At 38.7% G+C, this 11,828-nt stretch overlaps 5 protein-coding genes across 5 annotated transcripts; 2 read left to right on the top strand and 3 right to left on the bottom strand.

Annotated features, from left to right (window-relative positions):
* Window positions 1-2,639: 2,639 nt before the first annotated feature.
* Window positions 2,640-2,888, bottom strand: CYBJADRAFT_167461 (uncharacterized protein; the record flags this gene model as incomplete). The annotated part of the gene is made up of 1 exon (XM_020214912.1): window positions 2,640-2,888. A coding segment is annotated over one exon (249 nt), but the record flags the coding sequence as incomplete, so codon positions are not given.
* A 1,880-nt stretch (window positions 2,889-4,768) lies between these two features.
* YEH2 (sterol esterase) lies at window positions 4,769-6,183 on the top strand. The gene has a single exon (XM_020217130.1). The coding sequence runs from the start codon at window positions 4,855-4,857 to the stop codon at window positions 6,139-6,141; it is 1,287 nt and encodes a 428-aa protein (XP_020071118.1). The 5' UTR covers window positions 4,769-4,854; the 3' UTR covers window positions 6,142-6,183.
* Window positions 6,184-6,443: 260 nt separating this feature from the next.
* SDO1 (guanine nucleotide exchange factor SDO1) lies at window positions 6,444-7,643 on the bottom strand. Its single transcript, XM_020214911.1, has one exon. It carries the CDS (start codon window positions 7,472-7,474, stop codon window positions 6,731-6,733), a length of 744 nt encoding a protein of 247 aa, XP_020071117.1. The 5' UTR covers window positions 7,475-7,643; the 3' UTR covers window positions 6,444-6,730.
* An 805-nt stretch (window positions 7,644-8,448) lies between these two features.
* On the top strand, window positions 8,449-10,026 carry CYBJADRAFT_126874 (hemolysin III family protein; the record flags this gene model as incomplete). Its single annotated transcript, XM_020212668.1, has 2 exons — window positions 8,449-8,944; window positions 8,981-10,026. The coding sequence occupies 2 exons, from the start codon at window positions 8,449-8,451 to the stop codon at window positions 10,024-10,026; spliced, it is 1,542 nt and encodes a 513-aa protein (XP_020071116.1).
* SMF2 (divalent metal ion transporter SMF2) lies at window positions 9,836-11,828 on the bottom strand. The gene has a single exon (XM_020213347.1). It carries the CDS (start codon window positions 11,728-11,730, stop codon window positions 10,171-10,173), a length of 1,560 nt encoding a protein of 519 aa, XP_020071115.1. The 5' UTR covers window positions 11,731-11,828; the 3' UTR covers window positions 9,836-10,170.

Raw genomic sequence — 11,828 nt, 5'->3', positions numbered from 1 at the left:
TATCATTCCATCATATCGACACTATACACAGGCTTGCGAATACTTATACGAAATCGAAATCTTACTCTACAGCTTTAGAAGGCTCTTTGGTCATTGGTTTCATCAGTTTCAAGAATCATCATTTTATTATAATCAGGAATCAGGCCTTGTTTAACTCTACAAACATGATTACATCATGCACATGAATTCTTCACAAAAAATTACTATTGTGATTTTATATATACACCTCATTTCCTATATTTTGGCTTTTCTTTTTTGTTCGGCTTTTTTTCTTATTTTTTTGTTATGTTTAAAGGTTTTTAAGTTCATTTTTTCCTTGCTACATAAGTTTAAGACTCAATTAAGAATATTCCAGAAAAATTACATACATGATATTATTGCATCAGAGAGACATTTCATGAGGAATTGGGATCATACAACACAATCAAATATAACAAATTTGAACTGAAAAAAAAACACGCAAATATGTTCTCAAAAAATGTTATAAAGAAGTTCGTTGGTTTAAGATATCTGCTTACAAATATTATATCTTCAAACAAATCATAAGCATCAAGTACTACATGCTTAGTCCAGTATCTTGACAATTCACTATCTCACCCACTTAAAAAATTCAAATTACACAATGCAACAAACTACGAAATACGTGACAATTTAAATATTTCTTGATTTCTAGGAAGTGAAAATTTGATATATACAAAATCATTGGAATCCATGTTTTTGCACTATTGCACAAAGAGTTTGAACATCACCACAATCAATCTTATAAATAGATGCCTTCAAGATTACATGTTTAAATATCCAGAAGAATGGGTACTCACTATATTTTGATGAAGCTGACCAATTATTCTTTAGATTTCTTTCTAGACTTCATGTATCTTCAGGACGTTGTGTCAAATCATTAATGTCCAATGGCCGCAATTATGATCAACAAAAAGACAGAACTTCTCTAATTAGTAAGAGGGGATAAATTACAAAAAATAAAATATAAAACCAATCCCCATTCACTGGCAACTTAATATATTTTCTAATACTTACTGAATAAACAATTTCAATTGATTCTGTCGAATAAATTGAAATTGTTTACATGATATACGTCTTCTTACAAGACACACATGGTTTGACTACTCCCAAACTCCACACATACCATGATTTCCTGATGTTGAATAAAAATGCAGTACAACATTTAGGCATATTTTCTTTCGGTAGATAACTAAACGAAAAATTAATCCATTCGAAATCGAATTAATCAAATCAAGAAAGAATCGAAAAACAGAGATACGGCAAGTAACAGAAAGTTATCAGGACTAGAGTATTGAACAAAGGTTGAATATTTCGTTTTAAATTTCATTTAAAAATACTGTAGATGCATCACGACACAAAATAGAACAATCTTATATTCCGATACTCACAAATATTTGAAAGTACAGATTAAACTCACAATGACTGTTTAAGAATAAAATAACGATCTTACAATTATGAAGACTACATTTGACATCATCGTAGTATTACGACTTGAATAGATACAATAAAGATTTATGTGAAAGAAGCTCGTTATATCTTAATAATTGTATAAACCTTTCTATGAGTGCGCAACTGTATGGAAATACATATTAGAAAAACTCTAATACATACATGGTGTTTTATACTGTTTAATATATGTATTTTATTTTCTTGTCTTCTTTTTGTGTTGTTGTTTTTTTGTGTTGTTGTTTTTTTGTGTTGTGTTTTTTTTTGTTTTTTTTTTGGTTCTCTTTTTTTTTGTTTTTTAGGGGGGGTTGCTTTTCGACTTTTAAAACAGATAATATATTGAAGTAAGCCTTTTAACATATATGTAATATCAAATCGTAGTAAGCTAGTTTTCTAATTTTGAATAAATACATTCAACTCTAACAGACATGACATTGTTTAAAGATATGGAAAGTAGCCCATGGGAATGTGACCAACAATAAGAGTTAAAAAGACTTACTTTGTGTTTTATATACTGCTCCAGAAAATTTTGTACTGGATTGTGTTGATTCAAGGAAACGTTTCCCAAATCGTTTTAAATTAATCCTTTGCTGTTTTCAAAGAGTGGAAATTGATATTTTGTTTCCTCCTTAATAAGCTTCATTTTATGTGAGAATAAAATAAAGTGTTTGGTGATTGGTCTTCTAGGAAAGGAGAGCCTGCTATCAAAGCCTTTTTAGTTAAAATCCTTGATAGAGTGAATAGCCACGACAAGATCATTGTCCGATATATATATGTGAAACTAAAGAAAGTCCACTTGGGTGCACCTCAAGTATTTTATTATACCAGTAGGTCCGTAGTGCTTAGATACAGTGAACGCGATTTGGACTTTCGCGATCGACTTGCACTGCGCGTTCGGTCAGGTATTGATTGACCTTAATTCCTTGGTCCTTCCTTTAATAAAATGAGGATTCTTGAAACTAACGAGAGCAACGCCTAAAGAGTCTTCTAAAACTGTAGTCGCAAGAGTGTATATGGCATGGGTATGCTATAATGATACTAATATAAGTACCGTTAGTATGGAAAAGATTTGTCTCGCCCTTTATGAATTAAAAGAGGACATCTCAAAGATAAAAAAAACACACTTGCACATGGTACTGAAAAAAATGAAGCGACCCGTAGATCTTTCCTTTCTACGTACTGAAAGTTAAGTACTTTCTGCTGTTATTGCTTCTGTGCACCAAGGCAAACTCTTTAACCTCTGGTAATAGAGAAGTACGATATTTTGAATTTGTTGATTCTGTTGGTTCAATATTGGCAAATTCAACAATAATTTTTCCCCTGGTTACTCTCATCTCGGTTGTTTCCTGTTGAACAATTTCTCTAGCGGAGTATAATAGATGTGCATAACGATTGTTTTGAGATGGAAATTCACCAATTTTGCTAAGGTAGTCCTCAAGTTTACTATATTCTTCATTGTTTTGGAGAACATCTTTGAGCAATTCACGATGACGATTTGTAGCTAAGCCTGGATCTGGTGTATAAATTTCTGTAAATTTCTCTTGACCATTTTCTTGAGCTATCATACCATCAACTCTATGGAACAAGTGCCCGTTGATGCGATGATTGCGAAAGAGTTGTATTAATTGTTCGAGAATATTTGGACGTGATTGGATCCAATAACATATGCTTCATGTACTGTGGATGTTGTTTGAATATGTCACTGAGTAAAACTTTTCCCCTGTCGCAACCAAATGATGGTAATTCTGCACCGATAAGGAGAACATGACAATAATCACAACACTATTCATGACCACCTGGATTATACACTGAGTTCTGTGGTCTCCGCTATTGGTGTTGGTCATAAACTGAATCACCATTCTCTTTAAAACAGTTGGTGTCATCCTCAATGATGTGTTCAAAGTTGGTATCACACCAAAAGTACCATCACATCTAATTTCTTCTAGTGCTCTTTGTGCTACCTATGCTGCATTTCTTCCCCTACCTCTTAGTCTATCAGCCATAGTTCCATTATCAAACTCAGTTTCATGTTCAGATAATGGCGGTTGTTGCGGTAAGTCTGTGATCTCTGAATGGGTATTCTGTGACAAAACTTGGAGACTTCTTGGCTCTGTGTCTTGTTCCCATAACAGGTCAGTTAGTCTGTCTCAATAAGTAATGGGTCTTCTTGTTGTGTAGCACCTCAATTCGTTTGAAGTTGCCGCTGTGGTTCTGGATTAGCCGCTGATGTTTCTTCCTCAGGTTGAGGACGTCGTTGGAAAATCCCAATGAGAGTTCTCTGGGGTTTCTTTGGTTGTCACTCAGCTATTGTTCTTTGCTTGCTTAATCTTTTGTTTCTGGCCATTGTCTGGTGATGTTTTAAACGTTGTGTATAAAGTTGTATTGGTTTTGTGTCATTTTGTGTCATTTTGTGTCATTTTTTGTTGATAAGAATTCAAAGTGTAAACAGTGCCTATTGGATTTGGAGACATCCTTACATTTTTAAAATTGCTAGGGCAACGACAACCAGAATTATACATAAAAAGATCATCATCCTAGGTTATTTTAGAAGAACCACCAAAGCAAGCAAACTGAAAGTTGGAATGTATGATGTTAGAGATGACATTTAGTTCCTGGTGGTGTTAGAGTTTCCAAAGTGAGTTTTGTTGTTGAGATATAAGCAATTTCATGTGTTTTTTCTAGTTATACCATACAAATTATGAATGGCTATATCTCAGGAAGAATTAAGGATTACATACTCATCCTTTGGGTATCTGCTAGTTTTAGTGTTAGCTACAATTTGCATACTTTGGGGAAATGAGAAGACCGGATTGATATTTTTATTAGCATCATTGTAACTGTTCAATACTGAAGAACGTTATTAGTATGTTATCGGATCACCTTTCTTTACAAATGTTTTGAGTGGTTACAAGGTAACAGTACACCTTTCATAAGTAAATAACTCGAAATAGGATAACCGAAATGTAAGTTCAAAAGAAAGTTCTATAATAGATCTCAAGAGGGGCCAAAAAGAATCTAACTTCGAATTAAGTGATATACCGTGAACATATCTTTTGTCGTTACCATATTCAGTTGTAAATTGGACCGCTTTTTCTAATAAGAGGAGGATAGAAGGAACTTTGAGATTACGTAAGAAAAGAAGCGCGCAATTTGGTTTGTTTTTTGCCGAGCGTGGAGAGAGGGTTCCTTGTTTGGGTATGGAAAATAAACAAATTCAATAGTTTTCCCTTTCAGTTTATCCTTTGAAAAAGGAGATGCTTGGCCAGCGTATGTGATAGTATCTAATGTGTCATGCGAGACATTGACTTACAAGATTTGCACAGAGGTAATGGGGTAGTTGGAGGTAGATCAGCGAGCACAAGTATTCATGATCCTGGAAGTCATCTCATGTCAACCAGTGTGGACCATCGAGAATGGGACTATTCAAAATCAAAACAACGAGTTTTTAACGTAACCAGTCATATTTGTACTTTCTTGTTCCTGAACGTACTTTTCACGTTTGCAGTCTTCAACGCAATCTTACAGTGGTTAAAGTCCCTTTTCGTTAGGTTAAACCGGAAGGAAACACCAACGGATCCAAAATCCAAAGCAGAGTTAAAGCTTATACCTGATCTCAACTATTATTTCCGTCTTTATGGACTACAGGTCAATACTTATGACGTTACGACTGATGATGGATACGTTCTCACTATACAGAGAATCATCGATCCCCAGGAGTCTGCTGAAGACCGAGCTAAAAGACTACCAATATTATGTGTCCATGGTTTGCTACAATCTTCTGGTTCCTTCTGCTCGAGTGGTAAACAATCGTTGGCATATTACTTTCATCAACAAGGCTATGACGTTTGGTTAGGTAACAACAGATGTGGGTTTGAGGCTAAACACACATTTCTATCACCGAGCGACCATAAAATGTGGGACTGGGACATTATAGATATGGCACAGAAAGATCTACCTGCACTGATAGAGCATGTGTTAATAAGCTGTGATTCTCAAGCTGAATCTGTAACACTGGTGTGTCATTCTCAAGGAACCACACAGGGATTCATTACCTTAGATTCTGATAAATTTGGACTAAGCTCAAAAATCAATTGCTTTGTGGCTCTGTCACCAGCTGTATTTGGTGGGGAATTACTTGAGAAGCGATTGTTCATCAGGTTCATTGCTTGGATGTCGTTAAAGAAATTTTTCTTTGGAATAAATTCCTTCATTCCATTTGCAATGACCATGAGAAAATATATCGGGACAAGCAAGGCTTATTGCCAATTAAGTTACATGATGTTCAACTATCTCTTCGACTGGAATGATACCCTCTGGGATCAAGACTTGAAGTGTCGCCATTTCTTATTTTCCCCAGTCTATGTAAGTATGAAGCTGATGGCATGGTGGTTGAACAGTAAGGAAGGGTTCAACCAATCCAAGGCAATTTTAGAGCCTAAGAAACAATGGTTTGATTCAACCACCCCGCCTATATTTCTCGTCATCCCAACTCAAGATCTTCTAGTTGACGGAAGATCTCTTGTTGGACACATGAAGTCTTATGAGCCTGAGTGCCGATATTCGTATATTTATTTGGAGAACTATTCTCATTTAGACGTTCTTTGGTCTAAATCTGTCATAGATGACGTTGGAGTACCTATTATAAACTTCCTAGAGTCTGAAGTTTATAAGTAACATCTGTATATAGAGCTGTCTTTAGGAAGTTTTGTAAAAAATATTGTCTTTTGATGGTCACCGTACTGTTTCCCGCTGGTTCAATGAACCTTGAAAAAAAACAAAAAACTATTGGAGTAAACGAATCGATCTTTCTCATCCTAGACCAAACGGAGGGGAAAGATCATGAATGAAATACAACATAAGGAAACCGTTGGCCACCTACCAGATGGTGCTGAAATAGAAGTTCAAAGTATAGAATTCATAGACAGAAGGGTTTTATTCATAAGAGTCGAGGGTGAGGCAGATTCGACGTTTGATGTTCAAGCTCCAAACTCACAACTCGCTTTCAACCTACAGTATCAAAACGAAGACGACGATTTCAGTTGCGAAAAGGTTTGTTTAGTTGGCGATAGTCTGAACGTCAAATTATCTCTATTAGTCAACCATCTATCAAAACTTCTATATATGAACAGAGAAACGAGAAATCTAATAATCTCTGTGAGTTCAAAGATCTTTGATACTGGGAAGGCTTCTTCCAGGGGAGATTTCGATAGGTTTATTAGTGTGTTGGAACTCGTTAAGAAGGTTCTGTAAACAAGATGAGCCATCAGTTACCAGATTCGTCAATCACTGCCATGTCTAGCACTTCCAATTGCCCAGTCTTGTGGTTTCCAACCAATTCGACGAGATCACGGTAATTAACAGGATCGATAAGTGAAATGACTTCCCAGAGTTTACCAGTGTCTTCCGATAGGATTTCTCCTAACAGTGGTTTGATCTTTTCATTCAGCTTCTTAGCATCTTTTGAATCCAGAGTGACTTTAATTTTCATTTTTGCTCTAACAATTGGGATCACTTGCTCAGAGACTAATTGACGAATCGCCTCCAAGGCTTGGATCTTTGCAGGTTTTGTAGCAACAATATTGACCTTTAGCTCAACCAATGCCTTTTGAATCATCGTTGGAGGATATCTTTTCTTGGTTCTTGGATTGATACACTTTGTAGAGATGATTTGCAAAACTTCTGCTTGGACTTGTGAGTTCTTCGCCTGTCTCTCCTTCTCAGAGAGTTGTATCTCTCCTTTTTGAAGAATCTCTAGAATGATCTTATCGGTGTCTGTGGTTCCAAAAGCCTTTTGGAGGTCCTCATTAGGAGCAACCTGTCCCTTGGAGACGTTGAGAAACACCTGTGGAATCTGTAACACCTCATCGAGGTCTTTCTCAACATTGGACCTCCAATCCTGCACTTTATTCTGGTAGCATGCAATTTCGAATCTTTTCTTGCCCTTTTTCATTCGCACAAGCGACACATTGGTCAGCTTGATCTGGTTAGATGGCTGGTTGATAGGCATTGAAGCTTCTGTGCGTATGAGATCACCGTGATGCTCTTGCTTTGTTATGTTATGTTATGTTATGTTATGTTAGCTCAGCGTTTGACACAAAAAATTTTTTTTTCTCATTAGAAAGGGGCCGCTGTTAACAACTGCAATGGGCTTAAAGGCAGACTAGCGCTCATTGAGGACACCCAGCATTGGGGCCTACTGCGACAGAAGTGATTTTTAGCGAACGCTGAGCCAACACCGGCTTTGAAAACTACGCAGTACCCAATTACTCGTGCCAGCCTTCATCTTAGAACCGGGCGGGACCATTCGAATCCCAGGCTGAAACAAACTTTAATTCTAGACGGACGGATGTCGGTTGTGTTCAAAAATTTCTGCGTAGGAAATTGGACGCGAGCCCAAAAAAACAAAACAGCTGAGCGATTTTTAAGATTTCTACAGTACAAAAGAGAGGATGCGGCGGCGTTGCACGCTTAACTTTACGGATTACCCCTAAAAGCTGAAAAAGGAAAAGAAACGTAGAGGAAGAACGCGTGGGGACCAATCAGACGAAGCCTTGTGCTTGTGAAGCGATGAGTTGTTCCTCCTATTCTACTTCAGTTTCGTTTGTTTAGTTCTCCTTTATCGACATCAACAGGCCCAATGACGGTTCCAATTGATAGTAATACTGAAACAAAAGGGTCCATGTCTCCCTGACACCGCTCGCTGTTTTTGTTGTTCTGTCTCCTTTCTTCCCCTACGAGTTTTTTTCTTTCTTTTTGGGCCTGCATCGCTGCGCTTATTATCCACATTTTCCGTTTTTATCGTTCTTCTACCACCTGGTGCTTCATCCACATCGACCTTTCTTCGGCTACGTACCAAAACTTGTTGTTGCCAATAAGAACACCTCTTGTCAGATTCCCAAAAAGAAATAAAAAGTACTCCCCTACACGTTTTTGCTTCTTTCTCCCTCGTGTACCATGTCTTCAAGTTCAACGTCGTTTGCCATGGAGAGCACAACCTCGACGGTTAAGAGACCACACACTCACAAACGTTACAGCAGCGAGGATTTACGGCTGCTGAAGAAGGCACACTCATCGTCCACGTCAATCAACAAGATTGTAGAGGGGAACTTCCTCGAGGAGGATCTGTTGACCTCGATTGATGGGTTCATTGCATCCATAGAGAGAAAGCTTGACCGTGTGGAGGGATTCTTCGGCTCGTCGTCGTCTTCAAATTCTTCCTCTTCATCTGAGAAGAAGTACACCGATGATGATTCGATCGCTACACTTCAGAATCTATACGATACCCTGATAACGATTAAGAACTCCGTATTCGATTCAGCCTTTAACACGGAGAACTTCAACGCCATATTAGACGAGCATTATGGGGGACTTCTCTCCTCCATCGAATCATCTGAGAACTTGGGGTTCCACGAAAAGCTGCTGACAGCCTTGAACTTCCTTGATGCAAAGATCAACCAGTTCAACAATCTAGTGGAGAGTGAAGCCAAATACCTAATGGGCGAGGAGGAAATAGTTCCACGACAACCGTCTGATGCCGAAAACGAATACGCCATTAGAAATTTTGAAATCAAATTTCACAACTACGAGCATGCCATGTTTCATGGCTCTCAGAGACTACTGCACTATTACGAGTTGCCATTTCCATGGAGAGAAAACCCATATATCATCCATGGTTACAGATTCCACAACAACCACATCCATTCTTTACGCAGCATATGCTCTTGTCACAACGAAACCGGGAACATTTGGTCCCACTTGATAGGAGCGTTTATATTCCTATACATTGCATTCTACTCATTCCCAAGAAGTGCTGTGTATCAGAGCAATACCTTCAAGGATAACTGTGTCATCTACTTCTTTTTTGCTGCATCTTTGAAATGCCTGTTGTCTTCATCCTTCTGGCATGCATTCAGTGGTACATCAAACTTGTACTTGAGAAAGAAGTTTGCATGCATCGACTACACAGGAATCACAGTATTAATCACAGCATCTGTGATTACTTCTGAGTATGCAGCACTTTACTACTATCCGTGGATTCAAACAGGGTTCATTTCATTCTCGCTATTCTGCGGCCTTTGTGGGTTCTTCTTCAATTGGTCTCGTTATTTCGACCGTCCAGAGAGTAAACCTTTCAGAATTGCATTCTACATATGTTTGGCTGGACTGGGAGTCTCTGCATTTGTGTTTTTGGGATTCCAGAAGGGTTTCTTGCACGCTTTGAAGTTCTATTCTCCAATAAGTAGAAGTTGTATATGGTATCTCACTGGTGTGGTATTTTACGCATCCTTAGTTCCTGAGAGGTTTAGAACGGATGTCATCATTGATGTTGAACAACCAGAGGAAGCTGAGTTGCTGAAACCGCATGTCACTGAAAATGTTCACCGTTATTTCAAAGATGAACCAACATATTCAGATAAGCGTCATTCCATTTGGTCCATGTGGTGGGTTGACTATCTTTTCCAATCGCATAACATCTGGCATATCTTTGTGCTCCTTGGTGTTTTGGGGCACTGGAATGCTACTTACGAAATGTTTTCGAATATCTCCTACAACAAGTAAAGTGATTTATGTCCGATTGAATGTATATATACTAGAGACTCCAATTGTAGAATCTATGAGCGTATAAACCACTTTCTTCATGTGTATGCGTGTATAAAAAAACACAATTGTGATGACTCTTAAAATAACTTATAACGATGAGAATCAGAATGCAACCTCCTTTCCCATAGCCATGCTCACTAGCAAAAAGAAGTTTAACGTTGTAATGAACCCCCAGATAAGTATGGATATGATGTTCATCAACATGCTATTGCTCATATCCTTGTATGTGTCCTCCACATCTGCGTCATCTCCCTGGTCGTTCAACGACAAACTACTGCCTTGATCTTCATCTTGATCGTTAGCCTCCTCCGACATATCCATCAACCCAATTGACTCAATGGCTCTATTGTCTCGGTTCAACTTAACCCTCATGATTTTCTTCGAACTCGTCATGTAGATCAATGGTGCGCTCACAAATGGCAACAGCAGTGAAAGAACCACTTGAGATGCGTTTAACGCACTACTCAACCCAGATCTTCCCGAGACAAGAACGAGAACCAAACATGGTGTTATTGCAACAGAACGAGTGATGAGACGTCTCACTGCAGGTGGTAAATCCCAATGCAAGAATCCTTCAGCAACCATTTGACCAGACATTGTACAGACAATACCTGCACTTTGTCCCGAGAACAACAATGCCCATACAAACACTAAACCAGCAAATTTTGACAGATGCTCTGTTAATAGCGTATAGATTGAGAACAAATCTGTGCCCTTCTGTCCATGTAGTGCTGCACCTGCAACGATTAAGATGGCGCAATTCACGAATAATGCGACAGTGAACAACGAAATCACCAATTCAGTAATAGAAAAGGCCATCGTGTAGTTTATAGCATCCAGACTTGGTCTGTAGTTCAGATGGTCTTCGTCGTCATCAACGTCAGCGGCTTTATAGTTACCGGCATCTATATCGTAATCACGTAATCTTGGTTGAACCAATCCAGACCCCAAATACAACGAGTGTGGCATCACTGTGGCACCCAAGATGGCCAAAGATAAGTATAACCCGTCACCTTCGATGATCTCCTTAGAAGGCAGGAATCCCTTCATCACCTCTCTTGGTGAGAACTCCACGGTGAACAACTCCACTGCAAAACAAACCACCGTCAGAGTGACCAAAATCGAAACAAATGCTTCAAATATTCTCGTGATTTTCATACCACCGTTAGGTCTATACCACAGTAGAACGAAGAGGACATCAATAATTGTAAGAATAACGCCTAATATCAGCGGAATTCCAAACAAAATGTTCAAAGAAATCGCAGTTCCGATAACCTCTGCCAAATCCGTAGCGATGATGGCAATCTCAGCCAAAACATAGATGACAACGTTCAGCCTTCTTGGGAAATGTTCACGGCAGTTCTGTGCCAAATCCAGTCCTGTCACAGCACCGAGTCTTGCACACAAGATCTGTAATACCGCAGCCATCACTGTCGACAACAGCACTGAAAACAACAACTTGTACTGATGAGCAGCACCGGCAGCCACGGCAGTGGAATAATTACCTGGATCCATATAGGAAACTGAAACCATCAAACCTGGGCCAATGAATTTGACATATTTGCGTAAAATCTGTGATATGCGCTGTAACCTTGTGATCTGCTGTGTACTTTGCTCCTGACTTGTCCCTGTTGAAGGTGTATTGTTGGGCGTCGCAGCCATTGTTGATGATGGTGACGATACTGTCGCATCACCATTCCGTAAGTGCTCCAAAGCCTGCGGCTCAACCACGTCTCCAGAGTCAAACGACGACGCGTTAT

The sequence above is a fragment of the Cyberlindnera jadinii genome (genome assembly GCF_001661405.1).
Source record: "Cyberlindnera jadinii NRRL Y-1542 unplaced genomic scaffold CYBJAscaffold_5, whole genome shotgun sequence".
NCBI classification, from domain to species: domain Eukaryota; kingdom Fungi; phylum Ascomycota; class Saccharomycetes; order Phaffomycetales; family Wickerhamomycetaceae; genus Williopsis; species Williopsis jadinii.
Note: the sequence above shows the minus strand (reverse complement) of the source record. Positions and strands in the feature narration are given on the sequence as shown.